The sequence below is a fragment of the Chinchilla lanigera genome, unplaced genomic scaffold, assembly GCF_000276665.1.
Source record: "Chinchilla lanigera isolate Chin_1 unplaced genomic scaffold, ChiLan1.0 scaffold00066, whole genome shotgun sequence".
In the NCBI taxonomy this organism is placed as follows: domain Eukaryota; kingdom Metazoa; phylum Chordata; class Mammalia; order Rodentia; family Chinchillidae; genus Chinchilla; species Chinchilla lanigera.
The window spans coordinates 5,178,416-5,205,714 of NW_004955467.1; the positions used below are offsets into that span (position 1 = coordinate 5,178,416).

The following is a 27,299-nucleotide window of genomic DNA, read 5'->3' on the forward strand; positions in this document are numbered from 1 at the left end:
TTTAGCCTCCAGTTTGTAAGATTCCTTTCATACTATGTCAGAACAAAGCTGGAATTTCATACCCAACAACCTCTGAGACGTGTGGGACACAAACATTTTTGCTCATACCCAAATTGTGCTTGAAAAGAAGTATTCTAAATTCTTTCTGTCCTATTCTGTAGCAGAGATAATGCACTATTATGACATTAAACCATAACTCATTGACATCATTTGAAGAAAGTTCAATAAGGAATAAAATTGTGTTTGTTCCTTTGACCAGAAATATGCTGATAAAGATTGAGGAATACATTTCTACAGGAACTCTCTTTTTATGAAAGAGAAAGATTTTTTAAACTATTTAATTAATGTTAGGGCTTTGGGACCATAAAAGGGAATTGAGACAGGAGTATTCCAGAAAAATTCATCCACTGAATTTTCCTGTCAAATAAGAAATATGGGAAAATCTTTTATTCATGACATGAAAAGTCCTCCTATGGTCCTTATAGGGACAAACAATGTTAACCAGTGATTTTTCTGCGATAATTTGGCTTTTGCAGAAACAAATATGTTGAGCTAAAATCTGGCAATAATTTTCAAAATGACTAATTTAATAATTAAGAAAAATATTTTATTGATGGCCATTTGCACTTGCCTGGTGAGATTAACTTGATAGTTTTTAAAGTATCAATCTCCTGTTATATCAAATGAACCTGAGGGTGGCCAGTTCTGGATGCAGCTGTGGTGCTGACAATAAAACATATCCAGCTACGTCTTCTCCTTGTATTCCTGTCTCAGTCACCGACCACTCACTGTAAGACATGTGGTTAACGTGGGGAAATCCTGAGTGATCTCAAGAGCTCGTTATTGAACTGTCTCTTAAAGTAACTTTGCTCCTTCTTTACTGTCCCTTTTCTTTCTTCTCTTTATCATATATGGCTTCCATCACAACACCGACTGGCCTGCTGCACCTCTTTGAGACATCTTTTCCTGATTAGTTCATCTATCACCTTCCACTCAATTCTTAACACAAAATGTGTCACAATCTTTTGTGGCTGATGACTTCCACAATCTCTTGCTTTTACTATCCTACTAATTGTGGTATCACTACACATTTATTTAAATATAGTTTCAGGAGGAACACAACAGTTCTGTCATCTTGTCATAAAAGTTCCTGTTGATTCTGGAATCCAGTTTTTCCATAGGAGAAAATCACCCTTAGCATCAATGGGCATTAACATTCATCTTCTCCTAAGTATTTAGGAGTGGTAATTTCTAATGGGGAACTATTCTTATCCCATGGAGATGAAGATAAGAAAATGAAAATGAAGATGCTTTGTAGAGTTTAAAGCTCTATAGAAATTCCTTGTGTTATTGTCTCTAGCTATGTCACTTTTACCTGTTGTTTTTTGCAAGCAAGTGCCTTTTGGTGACCTCTTTTGAACCACACTGTACTATTTGTGTTTCTATGGGGATGGTTTTGTACGCAAAGGTTATGGATGATGCCGTAGATACATGCTTCCTGACACCTACAACTTCACAATGTTTTTGTCATCTAATTTACCATGTATCCTTCCTTCCAATGTTGCTGGGAACCTAGTACCAGTCAGATGCTTTAAGTATTGAGAAAATATGTTCTAGATTCTTTGCTTTTAGGTTTTGTAAGCCACATATATCTCCTGTAGCTCTTCCTCTTTTTCTTCAATAATTTTCAAACCATTCTTAACTTACAAATCATACCAAAATGAGTTGAGAGCCAGATCTGATCTGAAGGCCATTGTTTTGCCAATTTCTGTTCTGTATCTCCCGGGAGTGGAAGCTGCATATTTCAGTAAATCACTTCTTTGGTCCAATTATGCCTTTTCATAGTATGTCCTTGAGCTGTCCTGCAGTCTAATCAATATCCAGAGAGATCTTGTAAAAAGTTGAATTATTTCAACCAGATCTCTTTGATGTCTTACTCAGGTCAAAAGCCTGAATCCTCAGAACGTCTTTGAAGTCCTAGCAATTTGGGAGTTCCATTTCCTTCAGTTACTTACTGTTACCACTCTGCTCTCTCTTTTCTGCCCTGATACCTTTTTATTCCCTGAATACCGAAGCGCACTCTTGTCTTATTACCTTTCCTGTTATTTAAAGCTCAGCTTTAAATAACAAGAATGTGAGCTGTCTCATAAACTTTCAAGTGGATACACTGGATAAGAAATTAGACAAACTTCAAGTTTAGGAGAAAAATCTAAGTTGGAAATGGAAACCTGAGAATTATTCACTTATAAAAGCTTTGAAACTGAATGTGATACAAGAGTGTGTATGTACAGCATGTGCATATATGCACACAAGTGTGTGTCCTTATTCTTGTACAATGCCTATAATGCCTGTTTGTGTTACAGAAACTATGTGTATATATACATATAATATATATATATTATATGTATATATACACACATACACACACATACACACATTTATATATAGGCATTGAATTTCATGAACAATATCCATTAAGCCATTTGCTAAGCACAGACCTCAACAGAATAAAAGTACAACACAAATTCATCAGCAGAGAATCTGAAAAGGGTAGGACTGTTTTAAATTCTACACAGACACAGAGCAAAGAGGGTACCTTTAGCCATGTTTGGAGCCTTCTAGACTCGACCACATTACTGATTTTAACAATGATTTGTTAATGAATTGAAAAATAACACTCTAGTCTTCCACCTAGCAGTATTTGTACATCTAGGAGCAAACCATTTCTTCTCTCTGAGCCTCTGCTTCCCCATGTGCAAAAGTGAGAGCGTGGAATCTGATTATCTCTAACTTTTCCTGTCATCCCAGCCATTAAAATCTTCCCTGAAAATAAACCTTCTCCAGAACGTGTTTGTTTTACAGCTAGATGGCTCCCCCAAGTGGTCAATGGGATGAATGTAACTGGAACAGGAAGCAAGCAGCACACCCAGGTCCTGGATACCTGAAGAGTAGTTCTTACCTTTTTTGCCCACCTGGCTCCAGTATCACTGTTCTATTTTATGCAGTATTGGAGATTAGAGTCAGTTTAATAAGATAATATGGGGCTGGGGATTTAGCTCAGCGGCAAAAGCGCCTGCCTGGCATGTGTAAGGTCGTGAGTTCGGTTCCCGGTACCGGAGAAAAACCAAAAAAAAAAAAAAAAAAAAGATAATAAAAGTTAAATTATGGCATAAGAAGAAAGAAGTAAAATATCCATTATTTGCAGGTGTTATGGCCACATATATAGAAAACTGAAAACAAACTATAGGGCCAGTTATTAGAGAAAAAAAGACTTTAGGAAAGTGATAGGTACAACATCAATATATCGAAATTCAATTGATTTTATACGTTAAAAATATAAAGATTACATTTATAATACCAGACATATAATGTACCTAGTAATCATCTTACAAAAGTGTGCTAGGCCTCAATAGAAAACCTCATAAAGCTTTACTGAAGTATTAAAAAAATTAAATGGAAAGACAGATCATGCCCAAAATATGGTTCATTGCACAGTAACATCAGTGTGCCCTTAGAACTTGTTACAAATTTGAATTATCGGGCCCTACCCAGACCTGCTGAATCAGAAACCCTAACACGAGGCTAACAATTTGTACTTTGAACAGTCCTTCAAGTAATTCTGATGTAAGACAAAGCTTGAGAATTACAAATCATTAAATTTAATGCAGTGCAAATAAAAACTGATACAGTTTTCCTAGAACATGGTAAGATTAAGTGAAAAGCATTTAACACCTGGCATGGCATAGTTAAGTGCTCCACTGACCTACTCCCCAGTTAAACTAGTGACAAGTACTTTTTAAAAATTCAGCCTCTGAAAACTGTCCTAATAGGAAAGACCACCAAGAAACTCTTACCAATTTGACCCCTTTTCCCCTCTTGTAATCATGGAACCAAAAACAAGACAAAGCACCAACTGAGCAGAGAAGGACACCTTCATTCTTGGAAAAGAAGCACCTTCTCGACCCCCTGGGGGTCAGATTACAAGTTTAGGGTTAAAAAAAAAATGAGAGGGAGGGATAGGCTAGCAAAGGGGAGGAACAGCCACATCTTTCCCAGGAATTTGGGGTATCACCTATTTCTGCTTCTTTAATGATTCTTTCTGGTCATGATTATGGCCACTGGCAAGTGCCATGATCCTGAGAGGTCTGTCATTTAGTATGCAGACAAACTACAATGAAGGTAGAGCTTTTCTGGTCATCTCTCTGGCAGCCATCTAGATCTAGTCAATTTTGGCCAGCCCATCTGAAAAGGAATATCCGGCATATAGGTATCCTGTCCTCAAAGATAAACAAGATTAGGACAGAAGAGAAGTTCAGCTACGTCATTCAGCAGTACAGGATTAGGGGAGAAACATCTATCCAAAAGAACCTACAAAATTTCTATAAAAAGATGAGAGTCTGTGGGATTGAACTAAAACCCTCTGTGGATCCCTGTCCCATCTTAATGAGGCAGACTCCATGTCACATGTGTAGCCAACAGCAGGGGGCTCTCTCTCTTCCCCAGCTCCTAGGAAGAGCAGGACATGAGCGTTTCTTCCCAGCTCCCAGCTGTATGCTGGTGAGGCCAAGCCCCAAGTGAGTGTGGTCAAGGGAGAGGGATCCCTCCCTCCACCCATTATCCACTCATGGAACAGAGACCCGACTTTGGGCACAGCACCTGAGAACACAGGACACTGCTGGTCGGCACACAGCTCGTAAGGCAGTGTTTCCACACCAGACAACTCAAGAGAACCTCACACTAGTGCTCCCACTTCCACTGACTGTCTGGCTCCTAAGATGGTGTCTCTCAAAGATAAGCCTACCATTTTATTCACCCTCAGGTCCACAGGCCTAGCTCAGAGATTTTTACCTGGAAGGAAAAGCAGGCTGCAAAAACAAGAGTTTTCATTTCTTCCCCAAGGGTCTCACTTCATGTGCAACAAAGCGTGGTGAAGACCAAGGCTCAGGGCAATCTCAAGAATAGTGGAGATTGCAGTGAAAGCCAAATGAGATAAATTCCTGGGATTAATGAAGGTATAGCGGTAGGCCAGGAAGCTTGTAGGAACAAACCAGGAAATAAGACAGCTGAGAGGGTTCCTCCTGCGATCAGAATACTAAATGTGGACTTCATAAGCTATTCCTTCACTGCACAGAACAATCAGGTGGCAGTTAGTAGTTTAATGGTTAGAGGTGGTGATGGAAAGAGAACCCAGGAAGAGGTAGTTTACCTCTTCCATTTGTAAGTAGGCAGCTAGTAAGGGATAGGACCTATGATGGAGTTGAGCTGGTCAGGCTTACAAAGCAAACAGCAGGTACACAGGGTTAAAGATCGTTAAGCTCAAGAAGGTAGAAACACAGGAAGTGTCCAACATAGCTCATCCCCTCTTCCCTTTTACTCTGTCCTAACTACACAGCAAGATTCCTAATGGACCAAAAAACGGTTGACCAGTGCTGTTGGTCACATTAGAGCATGCAGGCTCCATACCTAAATTCTACAGGCCTCACCTTGACCTGCTATGGCCAGAGACCTAATCACCTAGATATAAAAGACCCTGGACAAAGAGCCCATTTGGTGACCCTCTTCTCTCAGGAGCTTACTTCCCTCTTACACTTCCAGTGAATACTCCTCCTGACTCCTCTACCCATGATTTCCTTCTTCAACTTTGTGAAACACCTATCTACCCAGTTTGAATGGTAATACCAATTCTACTATGACTAAGATGTCTTCAGGAATGCCCAAAGTTGCAACTTTGAAGAGCATCACAGATTTAATGCTGGGACAGGAGGATGGGAAGAGTGGAGAATACACCACTAAAATAATCCAGTTAGTCACTAAAAACAGGCAAATAATAATGATCAGAACACCATTTGGAAAGCCAGAGAGGAGAACCATTACCCAAGCTGCTACTTACTGCATTGCCAGCTGTGTGAAAGTATAGCAAAATTGCCAAAGGACACATTTCCCTGAACTCAAACGTGTGTGTGTGTGTGTGTGTGTGTGTGTGTGTGTGAGATCACCAAACAGGGAAAGATAAACACATATATCAAAGTAACATTTTTTTACACATCACTGAAATTAATAGGTAGTATACACCTACAGCTGATGTAAATAAAAGATATACAACCTTTAAAATATACACACCCACAAATCTAAAATTATATACACATATTCTTTGTTTAATGACTTACCTTTTTAATGACTGCTTAGACTTAAGACCAAAGCATGCTGTTGGGATTTATGACCCACCACTTGGACTTAGATTTTGAGGGGGAGGTACAGTTCTGAACATATTGTTTATCGAGTCTTTCTTGTACAGTACACATTGTTTACATAATACTGTAAGTTTTGATTTTACTGTACAGTACTGTATTTTGTCATTATACGTTACAGTACTACATGTAAGAATTATGCAAATAAAAGCAAAGTTATCAAGTTGGAGTTTCCTTTGGCCATCTCTTTGTTCTAAAAACTGTAGTGTACATACTACATACAATTCCTCATTTAGCAACTAATTAATTTAATAAACTAGTCACAGGAATGGAAATCTGTTGTTAAATGAGGGATGTCTATAGTAGAAAATATTAAAATGCTACATTAGAAAATATTTGCATAATAAAAAAAACAGTAGAAAAGACTGGAAAGGAAAAAGTAAAACTATATTTGCAGGTAACATGATCTTGTACATAGAAAATCTGAAATAATTTACTTTAAACATATTAGAATAAGTGAATTAAGCAAGGTTGCAAGATATAAGATTTTTTTGGCAAAGTAACTGTATCATTATTATTATTTATTTTGCAGTTCTGGGGACTGAATCCCTGAGCCCAGCTCCTTTGATCCACATCCCCAGGTTTTCTTGTTTGGTTCAGTTTTTTTTTGAGACAGGGTCTTGCTAAGTCACTAAATTGCCCAGGCTGGGCTCAAACTTTCATTCTTCTTCTCTTAGTTTCCCAGAGTGCTGGGATTACAGATGTGCACCACCATGCCCAGCTCCAATTGTGCATCTACATACTTCGTATATCTACACTTTAATGAATGTTGAAAACAAAACTGAAAAACAATTCTGTTCATACTAGCATCGAAAAGTGAAATCAAATGGTTAGAGACCTGTCTCCTGCATACACCACTGATGTATTGCCTCAGGCCAATTACTAATGCTATGTGATGTCCCTTAAAACTCATGTGTTACGAGGGTGGTTGCCAGCCAGCTATCAGAATTTTAATATCGTCAAGTAGATTAATCCACTGATTAGATCACACTTGGATGACATGACTGGCAGCTGATGGAAACAGGAGGTGGGGGTCTAGGTGAAGGATATGACCTTAGGATTACATGTGGTTCCCAGCCCTTTGTTCTTCAGCTCTTTCTCTCTCTCTCTGTGCTTTTTGACTAGGTGAGCACTTTCTTCAGCCACACTCTTCCACTGTGATGTTTCTGCCTTCCACAAGCCTAAAAGCCAGTTAACCACGAACCTAAAACTTTTCCTCTTTTAGTATTTTGTCACAATATCAAATAGCCCAATTATTTCGTGCTATTACCTTGTATGTTGGAATGAGACAATACTTTCCCCATCTACTTCGAAGTCATGTTCACATTAAATCTGTGCCTAAGTACTATGAAAATCTAGGAGTCCCATTACAGGTTGTTAGCAACCTGTACATGTAGATAAAAATCTGATTCACTGCACATTATGATTACTCAATTAAGACTGTTTTAAATAGCAGAGCTACTTACATTTAAGAAGTATAAACACGTCTGGCCTATCAGAAATGTTATCACAGTGATTTCCAGACAACATGAACTCTGAGATACTCATTTCTGTGAAAGATAGGTAGATCTAAGAAATGTATCACTTCAGTCTGCAGTAACTTCCTAAAAGATAGGCAAGCTAAATGTTTCCCCCACTGTACTAAAGGTGTTTCCTATATGACACAGTCTAATATTAACATCCCATTATATCTGATTTTTACAGTGTATCTGTGGAGGAGTTACTGCTGCTGCTTAGATTTTCCTTCAACCACTGAACAAAGTATACAAATTCAAGTTTTTAGATTCTATCCTTTACATTTCAAGCAACAAAGAAGGGATGACTAGTCCATACTGCCCTAGAGGAGACAAAACCACTGCTGAGCCTCCAAGGCAGGGTGGGTAGACAGCACTCCAAGGGTTAAGACCCATGTTTCCTTCCTCTGTCTTTCCACTGTCGAAATACTTGGGTAGTATCAGTAAGCAGTAATACTAATACTAATGGAAAAAACTGAAGTTGCTTTCCTGTGATTGCCACATAAATATCACCACAATAGTATTAGACATTTACTATGCTGCATTTTCAGGCACTGCACTTTACACTCAAGCCCAGAACTGCCTTTAGTTCTAAGGTAACACCACCACTGTGTTTGAACCATTTACCATATGGCATTTGCCACAGAACTTCTCCTTCACTTCCAAGACTACAAAAGACACCCTGGTAAGGTTTATCAATACAGTATCCCAATACATAACGCATTCTCTTCAACTCCGTAGCACTTTCTCAACGGTACTGCTTTAGATTAATGAACACTCTTCTGGTGTATGTTACCACCTCAGATGGGAGTCTCGGTTCCGCTCCCTCCTGGGGCCTACACTAACACTTCGCTTCTCTATGCCTTGTCTTGATCTCCTATCCAAAAGTGGACCCCATCACCTGATTTTAGTAAGCTGCACTCAGCAGCAAATGAAAGGAGTACAAGGCAATCTCCCAGGAAACAGTGCACAGTCTGTCTCTCGTGCCATGCTGTCTTGCACGCAGGTGGCACCTAGCTGGGATGCAGACACTGCCTGGCGTGCCCTTTCCCTTAGTAGTTGAAGCTTAGCTGGAGAGACCAGAATCCCTCCAGTCACAATCTTCTTTGGAGAATGTTTGATACTTACCACATCTGCTTCTGTAATGGTATCTCAGGTCCAGTTAGAAGCAAGCATGGAGGAAGGGCAAGGTGCTGAATTACTGCATGATCAATGGGTTAGCCTTTGACCAATGACCAGTGGTAACACAACAGAAGTTCAGTGCTGGGGCTGCAGTGCTCTCCATGTTTCCTGGACCCATGGCTTTTTGTTCAGCAGCATTGTTCTCCTATCTATAAATCCCCTGACACCTATGGTACTCTCTTCCACTCATCTCCTCCCTACCCATCTCTGTCAAGTAGTAATGAGGGAATCACAACCCAACATTTAACTAAACATCTACTACCTACTAATCCCCTGGTGGCTCTAGTACCATTACACAGAATGTAACTGACGATACCATGGGGCCAAGGCAGACTGACTTCTTACCAAATCTACCCATTCTACCATCACACAGGGTGACTACACCCCTTTCCTTTAGCGTTAAGAAGCTTGGCAGGTGAGGGCAAAGAAAGAGGTGAAGTTAAGAGACTGCCTCATGTCTGCTCAAACAGAAGGCAAAGCTGTTTCTTGGGATAGTCTGATTTCTTGGGTTTGAAAGTAAGTACAGAGAGCCACCACAAGGAGGAAGAAAAAGCCACGAACACTTACTGGAAGTAGATCACTTTTCCCAACGTGACACGCACACATATTTAATGTGATTTACCTGACGTTGCCCTCTTAAGTGCCTGATTTCAAAAAATCAAATTACAGACACATCATCACATCCTAGATTTATTACAACTGACCTGCAGGCAAAAGGATAGAACTATTACATAAACACTTCGATTCCATGTATATATCTTAAATAGAGGAGGAATTCAAACAAGAATACAGGATAAAATATTCCAAAGCTCCAAGAAGCAGTTATGTTACTGAGCTCCATTTTTACAGACAAATAAGGCAATATCCCTGCACATTAGCTTTTTGATAATTTTTATACATTTTTATATGGTACAAGAGAAAAATAACCAGAGCTCACAATGTACAGTTCTTACACTATTTTCACAGTATGTGAACACTATACACCCTTTTGTTTTAATAAAGATACATTGTAATAAACTCGTTGCCCTTAAGTTTATAGTTTATAATAATCTATGATTAATACACTAAAATTGCCTTTATATGTGGTCATCCACAAATAGAACGGTCAGATTAGCTCCTGGACAGTCAGAATTGCTTATATCTCCATTTGCATAATGGCAAAGTGACCCTATGCTTAGCCAGACAGGAAGCTGACAGCAGAGAAACAAATTCCTCTCGAGTCCCCGGGAGCAACGGAGGATGATGGCTTGGTATGGTCGGAAAAAGACACATAGCAATGCCTTCTTTCACAACACTGGGGAGTCTAAGGTATAGGATGCTGTGGAACAAGAAACAGGGAAATTAGGCAAGTGGACCAAACAAATCATTTTTTAATTCTGAAATTTACAGGGATGTAACTTTGAACAGCACCATTCTCCCTTTATTGTATAGTATTTATGACTGTCACTCTGGGGAGACACAGCAATACCTGCTATGACTTGGTTCTGTAATGGCATCATCTTCATCTCAGACCATGGCTGTTCTGTATTCCAGTGTGCTTGAACCACTCATGGTGCTGCTAACTGTTCTACAAAGCCCAATGTTCAGTGCCACAAAGGCTGGAGCACAACCTAGTGATAGCTTGGCTAATGGGTAAGCAAAGGCAAACCACAAAAGATAACAGATTTAAATGGCCTCTTGTCACTGTTCCGGGCTTTTGTTTTGCTTTTTTGTTAATCTGTTTCCTGTCTGGTAGGATTCCAATTCCAAGAAATGATGGTGAATCACTACATTCTAGCAGGGTATGAATGTATCTAAGACTGTCGTTTCTGATCTTCTGATCAATAATGATTTCAGACACGATGCTTCTTCATCACCTACCACATCAGCTGGGGCCACTTCTCTCAGCCTTTTAAACATTAGAGCATAGCAAAGATATGGGGCAAAAAATCCTTGGAAAGGAACATCCCTTGTAATTACAAAGGGCTTTTTTCTTTTAAATATAGAGTAAAAAGTAAAATATTGGAGTAAGTAAAAGTCATGAAGTGGTACTAGATCACAGGAAAGGGAAAAAGATTCAGAAACTGAAGGCCTGGATCAGTGATGGCAAGAAGCAAACAACTGAGATTTGGTCTTCTGCTGCCTACAAGAATCTTTATCTAATCAATCAAGGCACATTGCTACTAGCTACTTCTCCCTGTTAATGAGTTAGGATGGCTAAAGTATCAGGCTTGGGGCCAAGGGGAAATACATAGCTGCTACAAGTTGTTCTGAATAAGATACTAGAATTAAAAACACGTGTAAACTTTGCCTTCTGTACTTTTTTCTTCTTTCAGTCCTGGTGGTTTGTGGCAGGTGGGACATCAAGTTGGCAGCACACCAAATTCTGAGAATGAAAAATTCTTAGGATCAGCACCTTCTTTGACAAGTGGCAGACTCCTGAGTCTTCCAATGAAGAGTAGGACTGGTAAAGGAGAAAAGAACACATTCTGTCCTGTCTCAGTATTTTAATGTTCACCTCTTTAAACTCAACATGGTTTTTGGTAAAGATAAAATCACTCTAATTTAACATGGTATTTCAAACAGGAAATTTGGCTGAGCACATCGATCCCCAAACATCGACTGTGACTGTAAAGCAACAGAATATCAAATCAGTAAATCTATTGCACTTGGTGAAGAAAGTAAATTCCTCCTTTGTCTCCCAGCTCCAGAAGGCAATATGTCTCGCTGGCTGTGCAAGCTTTTCTCACTCAAACCTGAGTCTCTAGGTTCAGACATAGTACATCCATCACTGCATCTTCCAGGATTTGGAAGTCTGTCAAAACGCCATTCCAGTAGCTGCATCTCCAGGTTTTGAGTCTAGAAATGAACTTAAGATGTGATCTAATCACAGTCAACAACTTGATCGTACTGACTTCCACATGTCATGAATATGTTCATCACGAAAGAGCAGGATGTGGTCTCTGACCAGCACTAACACTGTGAGATCAATCAGGTATTACAAGGATGCACGTTCTAGGTGACAGGAGTATACAGACATGATGGAAACGAACACCAATCTTATTGCACATGGTGTCTGGGCGAGCAATAAAAACACTGTGATACGGATGAAAATTCTTTACGTCTTGCTTCCTCTCAGCCCTTTTTTTCTAGAGTCTGATGTAGCAGCGGTATCAATCGACATACATGGGAGAGCTGGGAGTAGCTGGCATTTGATCCAGGATTTTACAAACATAGCATGCGACCTCAACAGTACGTTCTTCGTACATCAAAATAAAGGGATGTTTCTGCGAGAAAATTCAAAGAACAAAAGAAAAGCATCAAAAGTTTTATCAAAGCCCAAACTGAACTTTTCTCAAATTTTATTTATCATAGAACTACAGGCTGACAACACATACAGCTGCAGGCTGTTGCTGGAGAGGCAACTACAGCGTTTACCTTGTGCAGATATGTCAGTGGGTGTAGGCGTGCCTACATGTGACACGCGGTGGTTTGCTTTGGAGGCATCATCCTGACAGTGAGATTTGGGAACTTATCTGTACACTAGGGAATACTTTTGAGGCACAGAGTGGAGTGTTTGTTCTTCAGCACAAAATACAGCTTGAGCTTCTACCATGCCATCTGAGAGCCAAGGAGAAGTACATGAAAACTAGTTGCTATGCTCTTAGGACACAGGCATAAATCCCACTCTTCCATGTCCTCCATATGCAGCAGATCTTTAAAAAGGTTTTCAGTTTCAATCCTTCTGATCTTCATTCTAAAAGAGGCCCATTATCTGCCTCACTAACCATTTGTACTCCATTGCTATCAGTATTTTTCTCCATAGTTTCTATTAAGTCCACTGGCTGGATATCTTTATAATCATTTCTGGGCTGACCATAAGTCTGACCCAACATCTTTGGTTAGCTACAAGCTAAATGGAATAAACAAGTGTACCTCTTACTACAACATTCTCACATTTTAACACAGGACTTGGTTCTCTAACCTGAGCAACATCACACCCACTAGACTACTCAAGTCGTCCAAGTTCCATGCAATAAATGAAAACTTACAAAGAAATGTCAATTGGCCCTGTGATATAAATTTTCAAGTGAGCATTTAATAGAGGCGGAATAAGTTCAGTGAATAAATTTTTACTAATTTTTTTCTTAGGATAAATATATTCTAAGATATATGGCAACAGAAAATGGCTCCTTTCATAAAAGTTGGAATTCTTTGGGCACAATTTTATAACATGGTAGGATAAAAATTTTCCATGAGAATTTAGCTAGTAAATCAGTAGAAAAAATGTTTTCCTTTTCCAAATATCTTCATTTAAAAATATTTTTAAAACACTCAATAAGGTTAAGTTGTTTGACAAAGAGGCCTTCTGCTTACTTAGTAAACCAGCAATGCTAAGAGGATTTGAGGTGAGGATGTATTTAAAATTCCCAAAATTCTATACGCACCAGAAGTTCTTTATACTTTGGCCTTTTGGATTCATCCTTCGTAAGGCTAAAATAACATAAAAATAACAGTATTAAAGTGGAGACACATCTACAAAATATTTTTCGGTTTACAAATGAACTACTACAATGAATCAAACAACTTTTTTTCCTTCAGACCTAAAGTTAACAAAGCAGACAACCTTCTAAACACAGAAAAATATACGCACAAAATCAGAAAATCAAGAATCATTAATGGAACATGAGGAAAAACCTAACTGTAGGAACTGACTGAATCATGGCATAGTTGCACAGCAAATACTACATAAACACATGGATGTATATGTGAGTGTAAAATTGTCTATGCACAAATATTTTTCTAAATATATATGCACACCTATGTGTGTTATCTATACTTCCCAGCAACCCTGGGAGGTATGAATTTTATCGATACAGCCTTAAGTTGTTAAAATTCTTTGTACTGTGCCATGTACAGTACAAAATACATGCTGTGTTCTTTGGTCCAGAAATTTGCCTGACTTCTACTTCAGTAAAAAGTGTAATCAGAACCTCACCTACCTTCGTCTGTATCTTGTATCACCACTCTCAACTTCAACTGAATTCTTTTTTCCTATCAAAAGTTAATTAACATGGACAACATAGTTCACCTACTCTAACTCACTGCTGTTTCCCATATCCCATACTTTTTGTGTTTCATGCTGCAATACACTGCATAAATTCCCTCTTTTAAGAATGAAGCTTATTCTTCCACTGTGAGCATACAGCAGCAGAGAGCCTTCTCTTCTTGGCGTCTCTGAAACTACCTCAGCTGAAGACAGTCACTTTGGCCTTTCCTAGTACAGTGTGTCTCTAATGACAGATCCATCAGAGGATATAAAAATCCAAGCCCCTCACTGCAGCTCAGGTGAACCCTATTGCACCACCCCAGCTTCACAAGTTTCCCAAACAGCAGACTAAGGTCTTCAATGAGATTACACTGTAGCTCATCTTCTCCCCAATCCTGCTTACTTCCCTTTACTGGTGTGGACCCCAAGATCACTACCTACTTAAATTCCTGCATTGCTACCTCTATCTTAAAACCGGCTTTCCAGGACCAAACCTGAGATACTTTCTTCTGGGTTAACTTTTCCTATTGATCAAGTATATCCTTTTAAAACAATCTACAAATGGCAAAGTCTTAAGTCTTTCCATTCCTGAAAACATACTTCTTCATTATTTTGAATACTGTTTAAGTGAGTATAATATGTTAGGACTACACCGATAGTTATTTTCCATTACCATTCTGGAGCTCTGACTCCAGTTTTTTTGTAGCAACTTCTGTTGCTGGTAATAACTCTGCTATCAGACAGCAAACCCACATTAGGGTGGGCTACAATTTTCAGGTTTACTTTGACACTCTCTTATCTTCTATAATGTTTTATTTCAAGTAGTTCTATGAATTTAGTTTTATAATGACTGATACATTTTACAAAACTGGTTAAAATGCCAATGTACTGCATAAGATAGCTAATCCTCTAAAATAATGGGAAATGGCTATATATTTCCTCTTAGAGTTATTTCTCTACTCTTCAGGTATTTTTTTATTACACTGATGTATACATTTATATGTGTAAGTTTTAAATTAAAGCTTGTAAGGTCTTTATCTTTTCTCAAATTATATATATGACTCAATGTCTTCAGCTCATCTGATTTGGTATTTTAAGGACTCAAGTTTGTCTTCAAGTAAAGCATTTTATTGAATTCCTTTTCTGCATACTATCACTATAATAGAACCCCCTGAATTTTCTCGTCTGTGTTTTCGTCTGCCATGTGTTCACCTTTCATTCCTTGCTTCTGAAAGGTCTAACTAAAGGATGTTACCTACTTCACAGATTTTTTAACCAGCAATACCCAATCTACTCTATACCAACAGACATTTTCCCCCATTTAACTAAGAAATCATGTTTACCACCCAAAGACAACACTTCCTGAATTCAATGTGCTCCCTTGTTATAATTTTTCCTCGACTTTTCTAGTGACACTTTCATGAGAAAATATGTGTTCAAATTTCTCATTCTGGTATAATTCTTTGAACCACTGCTTTCATTTGTCAGTGATTTTATCTCTTAACCCTAAAGGGCATCAGAGCTTATCAAATATCACAAGCTGATTTCAGGTACTGGTTTAGGTGACAGAAATACAGCGATCACTACAACATTATCACTTGCAAAGGGGACTGTTTTCTAAAATGGTTTTAATCGCTTTGCACTATGCCCCCTCCCCAACACAAGCACCCTTGTTAAAAGTGCTTTCAGTAAAGCTTGCGTTTTTCTTTAAAGGTCATTCCTGCTGGGCATAAGGCAGGAAGGAGTGCGTGTACATTGAGGATCTCTAATTAGAAAATCTGAAATGCTCCAAAATCCAAAACATTATGAGTGCTGACATTATGCCACAAATGCAAACTTTCACACCGTGAAATTTTGTTTATGCATAAAATTATTAAATATACCAACTTAATTAATAAATTTACTAATTAAATATACTAATTTTTAAAATGATTAAATATATTAAGATCTGTTTTATCTATAAAATTACCTTCAAGCAAAGTGTACAAGGCATATATGAAACATAAATGAATTTCATGTTCAGACGTGGGACCTATCCCCCCAAAAGTATCATTGTACATACACAACTATTCCAATATCTGAAAAAACTGAAAATCTGAAACATTTCTGGTCCTAAGCATTGCAGGTAAAAGATACTCGATCTTTACTGCCACAAAATCCCAGCTGTGTGCAGGATCTTACAAACACTGCCTTCACACATATTTTGGATTGAGATTTACTTCTTCACTGTTTGTTCCACAAGCTGGCTTTTCTTCCAGGTTCTGTCCCATTCCAGGGTGTTGTCTACAAGTATTATGTTATGTTTCTGACACGTTTTACATATGACAAATTCTGGATAGTCAATCAATCCATTCCTGAATTCAGACTTATCTATATGGCTTCACAAAACTTCCTCAAGTATGAAACATTGGGAAGACAAAGACTCCATCACCACCCCCAAAATGTGGTGGATGACTGAAAGAAAGACGTTAATGCGGGCAAGAGTTGAAGATGTGAGCTAAGATATTCATTTGAACCACATCTTCAGCACTTTTTCTTTCAGCAAACTTTTGACTAAGGCAAAGATACAATCAAAAACACAATTCCTAAATGTAGAACAAAACAAAAAATAAAGTAAAAGTGGAAAAATTATTCTGACTTCAATTACCATATACTCATTCTGTCTGCTTTTAACTTTCATGCAAATAGAATCACATTATTTTGTCTTACTTTTATCAGTTGACATCATTTGTAAGATTTTTCCATATTGCTAAGTATAAGAAAAGTTCAATATTTTCTGATATGTACCACAGTGTAAGTAACACATTTATCTGTCCTATTATTTATACAGTTCTCTAACTGTGTGTTACAGTTGGACAATTATACTTTGCTGAATATTCTTAAATGTGTCTTTTAGTGTATTGATATCCATGCTTTTATTGGGTATAGAACTGGGATTTGGAATGTGCAATCATGGGGTATACTTAATCTATACTCCTGTAATTTTAGACAGAATTTTTTTTTTTTTTGGTACTGGGAATGGAACTCAGGACCTTGTGCTTGCCAGACAGGTGCCTGTGCCACTGAGCTATATTCCAGCCCTATACTCCTGTAATTTTAAGTATTCTTTATATAATCTGGTGCTTCAGATCCTGATTAATACTTGGAACTGTCAGTCTTTTAAATAGTACCATTTTGAAGACTGAAGTAGCATTTCACTGTAGTTTTCACTTGCTTTTCCATGATGACTAATAATGCTGAGTGAGCAACCCTTTAATATGCTTATGGATATGAATATTATCTTTTTAAGTACCTTTTAAGTATTTTCCTATTTTTGGTTGTCACTTTCATATTTAAAACTGTTTTGTAAGCTCAGTGTAATGGTCCACTCCTATAATCCCAGAATTCAAGAGTCTGAGACCAGCCTGGGCTACATAGCAAATTCAATGCCAGGTGGACTACATACAAGACCCTGTCTCAAACACAGACACATACATACACACACATGCAAAGTGTTTTGTAACTTTTATGTAGTCTGTATACAAGAGTCCTGTGGCAACACTGAATCATGAGGATCAATGAGAAATCTAAATGGCCCAAGTTAAGAGATGAAAGACAATGTCTAAGATAAAAATAGTGACAGTGATACATAAATGTAGGGATAAATAACATAAGCCCAACATAGAAACAGACATCCTTCACCTGTAGACCTTAATATGATTTGGAATGAGATGAACTACAAACATATCCAGGGAAGGTAATGGGATATTGATATTCAAAACAGTTAGTTATCTATTATGGCACCAACAAATGAAAAATATAGTACTACACTTATATAAAACAAATTCAATGAAGAGATTAGTAACTAAAAAGAAACTAATACTGATGATTTCACAAGTGATCATGTTAGATGTTATACTTTATGACTTATTAAGATCCTTTTAAGCAAATATTTCATAAAATGGAATAGAATAATCATAATTATACACATTAATTTCACATGCAAATTAGTTTAAAAAAAAGATTATTTTTAAAAAGGAAAAAACAGCCAATGTGAGTCATCCACATGGCCTTCTACCTAGGAAATCTTGATATATTTCTTTCCCCTCTAAAAGACCAACACAAAAGGAGAATTTGGTTAGAGAAGGTGAAAGGGCTCAAAAACTACAATCAAGTAAATGCTTTCTAATTTTTTAAAAAGAAGACGTTAGATCCTGAAACATAACATCTTATAAAATCAAGACAGAGTACACAGAAAGTATTCCTGGCAGAAAGTAATTATGAGAAATAATATATTTTTAAGAATGATAGATATATTAAATGGTCTGACTTTTTGCTCAAAAAAATGTACCTTTACATTGTGTTAAATGAAAAATTATCAAAGGTATTCAAATGATAAGGTTTTAAATAAAACATGAGCTTCTAAATAAAAAGCTTCCACATAAAACAGAGAGTGGGGATGAAGCTCAGTGGAAAAGCACTTGCCTAGCATGTATAAGGTATCAGGGTTCATCTCCAGCACCACATTAAAAAATAGTAAGATCTTGCAACCATGTAAACCATGATGATATTATTGCTTTATCTGTATACAGATGTTTTAAAGTGTCACTTACACATTTATATGCGCAAGAAAAGAAATGTTTAAAAAGCAGACAGACAAATCAACAGGTGTGAATTTCACACCTTGTTTGGAACAAAGTTTCAAAGAGCTACCAGTAAGTTTTGGGCCTGACCCTATTACATACACCCAAACATGTCCTATGTCCTACAAGGAAGAGATTTGCCCTTGAAAGTCTGACAGAGCAAGTTTTTAACTTAATAAAAGCTTCCAGATGATTCTGGCAAAATGTCATTGTGAGAATCGCATCAAAATTAAGATCATCAGTCTCGCCTCGAGGTTTACCCTGGTATTTCCTGTACAAGGCACTGGAAGTCTGGAGGCAGGAGCTTCTCCACCACCCATGGCTGTCTTTCCCCAATACCTGAATAGTAGAGTAAGAGGGTGCTGCCTCTTCAGGCTAAATGGGGCCTTCTACACAGTCACAGTCATCCAGCTTGCTAGCCTGGACAGAGCGAGGTGTGACCAAAGGTTCCCCTCACCTGTATGAAGTATCAATATTGCTAAACTTAGGTAACTTTCTAGCTTCCACCACAAGGGTTGAAGCATTTGCAAACCAAGTACTCACCACAAGTTGACAAAGTTGATGAAACTTGGGGAGAATTCTCTTTCCTCAGAATTGCTCAGCTGTGGAGGGTCTCCTTTCACAACTTGTGTTAGCTGATCAAATACACTATTCCACTTCGGATAAGGAAATCGGCCTGTGGCCAACTCATACTAAAGAGAACAAAGAAAAAAAAAGCAAAATACACTAAGGATTATTTACTATTCCTACTAATTAGAATGGCCATGATAACAATATAAACTCCAAGCTATACTAGATGGCTTATGATGCTGAGGTGGTATCTGCAGAATCATGAAGGCCTAAAGCTAAGGACCAAATTTAAGCCTAACTATGCCCCACAATGCATGCCCGGGGCAACCTTTGCTTCTGACTCTTTTGTGTAAGAAATGCTGCAAGGTTCTGTCTAGAACATTTTTAGTACAGGCATTCCACATCATATATAGTCACCTGAATGGAAGGCTATGCTCTATGGTCCAGAACAGTAGTCAAACTCGTCAGTGAGGTAAAAGAATGTCCAACAACTGCTCTGTAGTTACAACTTAACCACAACCAGATTTTACTATCAAGTTAAGGTCAACCCTAAAGGGCTTAGGATGGTATCTCTAAATGATACCAAAACAGTCTGAAGACTTAACAAACATATGTCCCAATTCAACAAGGGTCAAAAATATTATTCTTACTTTTTCCCCATTGTTTTGAAAATAATGAAAACTAAGAACTACGCTTTTGAGAAATATATTTAAATCTACTCCATAGAACAATGAGTCTTATTTTTATAGCTTTGTATAAATGATATACAAGAATGGGGCTCCAACTCTAATACAGAGGAAGATGGCATACTGGGGGAGGGGTACTACGTCAGAAAACTGATTCAGGGTTTCCTTCTCAAAACAACATCTCCTAGCTCACTGTTGTCTCTCCTTACACACACACAAGGATGAGGTTCCAAACTTATTAGAGAAGAAAATGACATATGAGTGGCGGGTGGCTATCTCAAAAAAGTGATTCCGTATCCTTCCCAAAAGAGTACCTGTCAGCTTACTGCTGTCTCCACTTATACTCGAGTGCCCAGGGAAGCAAGAAGTTGGGCGTGACTACACACAGAGATTCATTCTTTTGCCCACAGTTTCTTTTTTGTTAAAAGTACAGATGTTTTAAAAGACTTACTGGTTATTCATAGAGTGAGGAATAACTTTATTAAATTCACTCTTAAGAACAGAATTTAGTAAGAGAAAGGAAAAGTAGGCTGCACATCATAAAATAAGGAATTAGGATTATAGAAATTCATTTCATACTTTTTTAAGATTATTCCTACGGAAAATAAATTATGAAACAATTTTAAGTACTGAATATCTTGCTTTTAAACAATAAAATTTAGCTAATGGAACTTGCTTTTAAAAGTATCTGAATATCTTGCTTTTAAACAATAAAATTTAGCTAAGGAACTTGCTTTTAAAAATTTCTATGTTTACTGTTAGGCATGATGGCATATGCCTATAATCGCAACTACTCAGAAGGCTAAGGCCGCAGGATAGCTGACTTTGAGCTCAGTCTGGGCAACACAGCAAGACCCATCTCAAAAAAAAAACATCTGGGGCTGGGGATTTAGCTCAGCGGCAAAGCGCCTGCCTGGCAAGCGCAAGGTCGTGAGTTCGGTTCCCGGTACCGGAGAAAAACCAAAAAAAAAAAAAAAAAATCTATGCTAAAACATTTCACAAGTCTGGGGATGCAGCTCAGAGGTATAGCACTTCCCTAGCACACTCACAGCCTTGGGTGGAGGTGAAGAGTAACAAAAAAGTTTCACAAAGCAAAATTTTATTTTTGTCTAGAAGAATATAATTGCTTTTAAAACATAATTACTTAAGTTACAGATAAATACTTCTGAATTGCAAGTATCTGTAATATGAAAACAGTTGCCTTGCTGGGAGCTATAGATCGTGCCACAGTTTTTGAGACAAGCTCCAGGATCCTTCTTCTTTAGCCAGTTGACTTCTCATATATGGTATCTGGTGACAAGAAAAAAATAGCTGTGCAGAGGTGAACTGTTAGATTTAACCTCTATATGGAGAATCCATTAGATTGGCAACTTCACTCACCAAGAATAAATAACAAGGGTATGAGACTCTGGTCACAGGACAATTCTAAAACCACATGGATATGATCAGAGATTCTTTATGAAACTACAAAAAAAAGTCACTGTTTTGAATCTGTGTATGCCCAGACTGTGGGGTCTTAGGCTGAAATAAAAAATAAGAGGAAAATGGAAGGAAAAGGTTTAGGAATCCTGCCTCATATAATAGTCCCATCTGAGGCAGAAAATCCACATACAGTGTACAGGAAACTAAAGAGTACCAAAATCAGAAAAATCTCAGTAAAGTCTAATAGAACAGCAAGCACAAGAAAATAAAAATTAGAAAAAAGAAATAAGTGCATAAAGATACTGCTAAAGAATGTGTGTCTCCTTCAAATGTATATATTGATAATACTAGGAAGTGCGCTTTGGGGAAGTGAGTAGGTGATGAACACAGAGCCCTTGTGAACAGTATTAGGGCCCTTCCAAGAAGACCCCAGGTGGGTACCTTAGCCTGCCTGCCATAGGAAGACACAGTAAGACAGTCATCTATGAACTAGGAAGTGGCTCACTAGACAGTAAACCTGTCAGTGCCCTGCACTTGGACATCGCAGCCTCCCAAACTGAGAATGATTTCCGTTCTTGATAAACTACCCAGCTTATAATACTCTATGAAAGCAGCCCACACTAACACAGATAAAATTTCAATACAGTCCGTAAGTAAGAAAAAGTTCATTTGTACTTGCCTGTTGCAAATTAGTAGGTTTCTCATTATTCTTTCTCAGTATGTTTCACTTCTAAATTTCTTACTACTATACTATACTACTATGACAAGGCTGCGTTGACTATAAACATACCAATGTGATCCCCAAACTCCAGACATCAGAGCGGACATCATATCCTTGTCGAGATGCACTAGGGTCTATTCTTTCAGGCTAGAACACAAGAACAAATCAAGGTCATTAATCATGCTTACTCTTAATAGGTAAATGAAAGCACTAGTAGGGTAGGCAGCCAGTGTGCCAGCATCTTACTAGACGAATCTACAGCTAAGGCCAGACTGGGAGTAACAGAAAGCCATCATAATATTAAAAACAAAAAAAAAAAACCTATCTCAAACCCAATTCAACCCACTGGCTACTTCCATAAAAGGCACACACAGCAACACTTCCAATTTATCCCCCAAAGAATCCAAAGCATTTATAAAACTAGAGGTGAAAATGGCCAGAAAAGGAAAGGGGAGAAAACAGGAAAAATGGAAGAAATGAAGAATTATAAGGTCAGATTCGTAGCAATTAGTGGTAAATGGGAAAATAAAACACTAAGTCGTCTGATTTTACCAGTCTTTTTTTCATAGATAAGAATGTACCACAAGACATTTGAGATACAAAAGCAAAACATAAACGAAATTCATTAAATTATTCCACCCATTCATGATAAAGTTAAACTTGTCACTTACACATTATCTTTAAAGATATTTGTCTATCAATCATTTATAGCCAACTTGAAGCACTGTAATAAAGTAATATCCTATCATATAAACAAAAATGATCATTTTTAGTATTTTTTGTGCAGGAACATCTTTACATTTCCTTGAAATCAGGCACCATCATTTATATAGTATGTCAGGAATAGAGAAGAAAAGAGGATATCAGCAGCACATTGTTGACAGTGGACCCTTTACTAAGGCAGACAGTTACTGTTGTGTAAGGAATGGCCACAGAAGCCTAACAGTGGATGATATCATATTCTCTGCATGTCAGCAACACCTTGGAGACTTATATATTTTAATTTGAACATAATTACTGTGCTGCATAAATATTCACTGAAAGCTACTTATTTTTAGTTATAAATATATTTATGCAGTAAGAGTCCCATTATATGAAAGTCCCAGTTACTAAACCATACAGAAAATACATGAGTATCACCAGCATAGACAATTTTGCCAAACTCCCGAAAACATTTACTAGTGATGATCTGGGGCAGGTCTTACCTTAAAAGAATGGAAATTGTACAAAGCCTGTTCCCGGAAAACAAAATAATTAACTAGAAATCAAAAGCAGAAAGATACTGCAAGTATCTGAAGATTAAGCAACATACTTCTAAATAGCAACTGAATCAAAGAAGTGTCAAGAAGTAATAAAACTTTAAGGAATGCAATGTAAGTTCAGTTCAGAGGAAAATTTATAGGTTTAAATGCCTACATTAGACAGAAGACATTTCAAACCAATAATCTAACTGTAGATCTTAAGGAATCAGAAAAAAGAACAAACTAAACCCAAAGCAAGCAAGCAGGGGGAAGGAATTAAAAAGCCAAGCAGAAAGCACTGAAATAGAAATGGAAAAACAATAGAGAAGAGTCAGTAAAACCAAATGATTTACGGGAAAGATAAAAAAAAATTGGCACACTTTAAGCCAGACTGACCAAGAAAAGGAAAAATAGATTTAAATTACTAAAATTAGACAGAAAATTACTATCAGTGTGAAAGAAATGAAATGGACACACTACTTGAAAATGAAAACCTACTAAGAATAACACAGAAATGTAAATAACATTAGGACTACATTATTTTATAAAGTTGTTGTTCAAAACCTTCCCACAAGTAAAAGTCCAGACTCAAATGGGCTTTGCAGGTGAACTTCTTCAAGTATGTAAAAAGGAAGTAACAGTAATCTTACTTACACATTTTCTTTCAAAAATTAAAGATGGTACACTTCCCAATATATTTCACGAGGCCAGCATAACCATTTATGAAAACCTAACAAAGACATTTGCAAGACCATATCCTCTAAAGACAAAAACCCAAAACGATTAACACAATATGATCAAATCTAATTGAGCAACACATGAAGTAATGATGTATCACAACCAAATGCAGTTTTTCTCAAGAATATGACACTAGCTTAATACATAAAAATAATGTAATATATCATATTTACAGAATAATGAAGAAAATCATACAATCTTATCTATAGATGTAAAATTAATGTGACAAAATTAACAACAGCATATTATTAAAATAGACATCACAACAACTCTCAGCATAGTAAGATAAGGCAGAAACTTAAAAAACATCAAAAATAATCTAAAGCCAATATCATAATTATTGGCAAAATACAAAAGTGTTCCTAGTTAACTACTGGTAACACAGCGAAGATGTGTACTCTCACTACTTGTGTTCAGCACTATAGTGGGTTCTAGCCAGTACAAAAAAGGAAAGAGTTGTGCCTTTATTCACAAACATGAATTTCTACTACCGTACTCATTAACAAGAAATTCCACCAAAATGAACATTGATACTAAACTAGCAAGGTCACAAGTCAGCAATTTCAACATATGCAAACTAGTTGCCACATTAAAAAAAAATTCTATTCATAATATCAAACCCATGAATTCCTCAGGAACAACTAAACAGTGCTTAAAAGCTCCACAATGAAAACTATAAAACACTGCTGAAACAGTACGACCTAAATGAATAGAGAAACAAAGCTCAGTACTATCACACTATTTACAAGTGAACAGATATACTTCTTAGCAGTACAAAAGAATGAGCTACTACCACTAACACACATAATAGCATAGATATACCTTCAAAATATGCTAAAAGAAAAACGGCAGACTCAAATTCATACTGCATTATTACATTCGTGTGAAAATCAAGGAAAACAAAAACTGATGGTTACAGAAAATAGGATCAATGTTTGCGTAGGCAGGGGTGGGGAGCCACAGGAAGACAGAATACTTGGGAGCAAACACAAGGAAGTTTTTCAGGTGACTGGCAGGTCTACATCTTGACTTAGTGATTACATGAGTAAGTACATCTGCTAACAGGCAAAGAGCACACTTGAAATGGGGACTTATCAATTTTCACTCTATTGGTATCGTCATTCTGCAACTGTTGTGTCACTGAGAACTAGAAAACTGTCTATCTCACTGAGGGCTAGAATTTCTAGCATGGCATGCACTAGGAAAACTTACACAATGGAAAATAAGGTAGGAGGATTCCATTTCCTTTCAGCGTCACAGTGAAACATCTAGCAAGCCTTCCCAAGGATTTTGTTTTACTTGATTATTTACTACTCATTTGAGTCCAGACACTTACATTACATGATACCCTCAATATTTCTGTTCAGTAGGAATGCAAATAAATTCTATCAATAACTCCAAAAGTTATAGTTTTACTGAACTAGAGATAATCACTAGTTTTATCAAATAGTTAGATATATAATCTAGCCATTTTCTTCTAACCTCCTTTCTTCTGTGACCATAAATACTGAGTTAATCAAATTTGAGCCAGTTTTATATTATCCTATGTAGAACTCTCATGAGTGATTTGAGTACATGTAGAGACATTCATTGTTTGTATATACAATGTTTTTAATATTCTGAAAACTATTTTTGAAGAATATACATTTTTTGATAAAATTAATTAAAGACCAGCCAGGCGTGGTGGTGCATGCCTATAATCCCAGCACTAGGGAGGCTGAGGCAAGAGGATCACCAACCTGGACTTCCTGAATGGTAACTCACTGAAACCACACGATCACAAGTGTTTGTTGTTTTAAGCTATTACACCTGGCATAGAGTCCAGCCAGAACTATACAGTGAGACCTTGTCTTTAAAAGAAAAATAATTATAATAATAATTAAAGATTCTTATCTAATACAGCCTCAAAAACAGGGAATTTTAACTCTTGACATCTGCTGTTGTGAGACATCCCATCGCTGGCAAGGGGGTATACTCTCTGAAACTTTTTTTGTTTTTTTGTTTTTGTTTTTTGTTTTTTCTCCGGTACCGGGAACCGACTCTCTGAAACTTTTAACTACTGTTTTGTAAGGCTCCAAGGGTGGCCCTGAGAAGTCCTAGGTGATGCCCAGTTTGCCTTCATGCCACTCTGGGAATTGCACTAGATATCAAGAGACACCCGTTCGCATGCTGTGATTGAGCACCCAGCTGGAGAGGTGCCATGCTTCAGAAGCGGGAGATTATAGAAAGCAATCGGCCTTGCTGCTTCATATGCACAAGTGTTCCCACCTGAAGTCGCGTAGAGGCCCTGGGTCGCTGTTCATTGTTCAAGACTGTTCCAGTGTCTAGTGCTGCCTCGGAGACTGTTTATAAGGACATCGCAGGACAATGGGGATCACTTGAAGCACTATACAGTATTTCTATTTTAATGGTTTGTCCAATTTCACCTTCCCAAGATTTTTGTTCCACATAAAAAATTGTCACTTTTTAATATAGAAATTTTTAAAAAGAAAGCTTTTCAAAGTATAAAAGGCAAGTCCTACTTTAGAGATCTGAACATGTAACAAGAGAAACAGCAAAATACTCAAAACCGTTTCATATGAAAAATTACATAATTTATAATAAATACACAACTCAACTTAGCCTGTGTTAAAATATACAAAATAAAAACCAAGGAATAAGGACAAGTTAACAATCACAATGTTAACAAGTCTTCCTTAAACTTTTTAGAACACAGAGGTAAAAGAAGTACTGATAAATGTAGCATAATTTCTGATATTTCATTTTTTAATTGATCATTTTCAAGCCACAAAAAGATCTCAATATGTTTTAAAAGGCAGAACTGTACAGGCTAAAATGTTTTAAAAGCAAATAACAAGTCACAAAATTAATGAAAATCAACTGACACACTGCATTAGTTAGCTACGTTGTACAATAAACTGTGCCAAATGTAACAGTTTAAAACAACAAACACTCCTTATCTCATGGTTTCAGTCAGTCACCACTCATTACCTAAGCATCTCTGACTCAGTGTCTTACAAGAGAATGCAATCAAGATGTGAGCTAGGTTGGTAAAAAGTAATGAGGTTGGAGGACTTGTCATTAAGCTCATTCTACTGGCAGGAAAACATGCTTCCACACTGCATGAGGCTCTTCAAAAAGATGCTTGAGTATTCCCACAACGCAGCTTCCCCCAAGATGAGCAATCCAAGAGGGAGCAAGAGAGAAGCAACATCACCTTTTTGTGACTTCTCTCAAAAGTGACACACTGTCTTTTCTGGTACCTAGGATTCATTACAAGCAGTTCACCAAGTTCAATCCACACTCAAGTAGTCACTTTGTACTTT

At 37.3% G+C, this 27,299-nt stretch overlaps 1 protein-coding gene across 1 annotated transcript in view; it reads right to left on the bottom strand.

Moving 5' to 3' along the window:
• Window positions 1-9,620: 9,620 nt before the first annotated feature.
• Map2k4 (mitogen-activated protein kinase kinase 4) overlaps window positions 9,621-27,299 on the bottom strand; it is a gene marked incomplete at its 5' end in the record, with an annotated part of 107,535 nt that continues 89,856 nt past the window's right edge. The window contains 4 exons of the mRNA XM_013522034.1: window positions 9,621-12,210; window positions 13,372-13,417; window positions 19,139-19,287; window positions 22,064-22,141. Of these exons, the coding sequence (XP_013377488.1) occupies window positions 12,097-12,210; window positions 13,372-13,417; window positions 19,139-19,287; window positions 22,064-22,141 (387 nt within the window). The remainder of the gene's footprint in view (window positions 12,211-13,371; window positions 13,418-19,138; window positions 19,288-22,063; window positions 22,142-27,299) is intronic.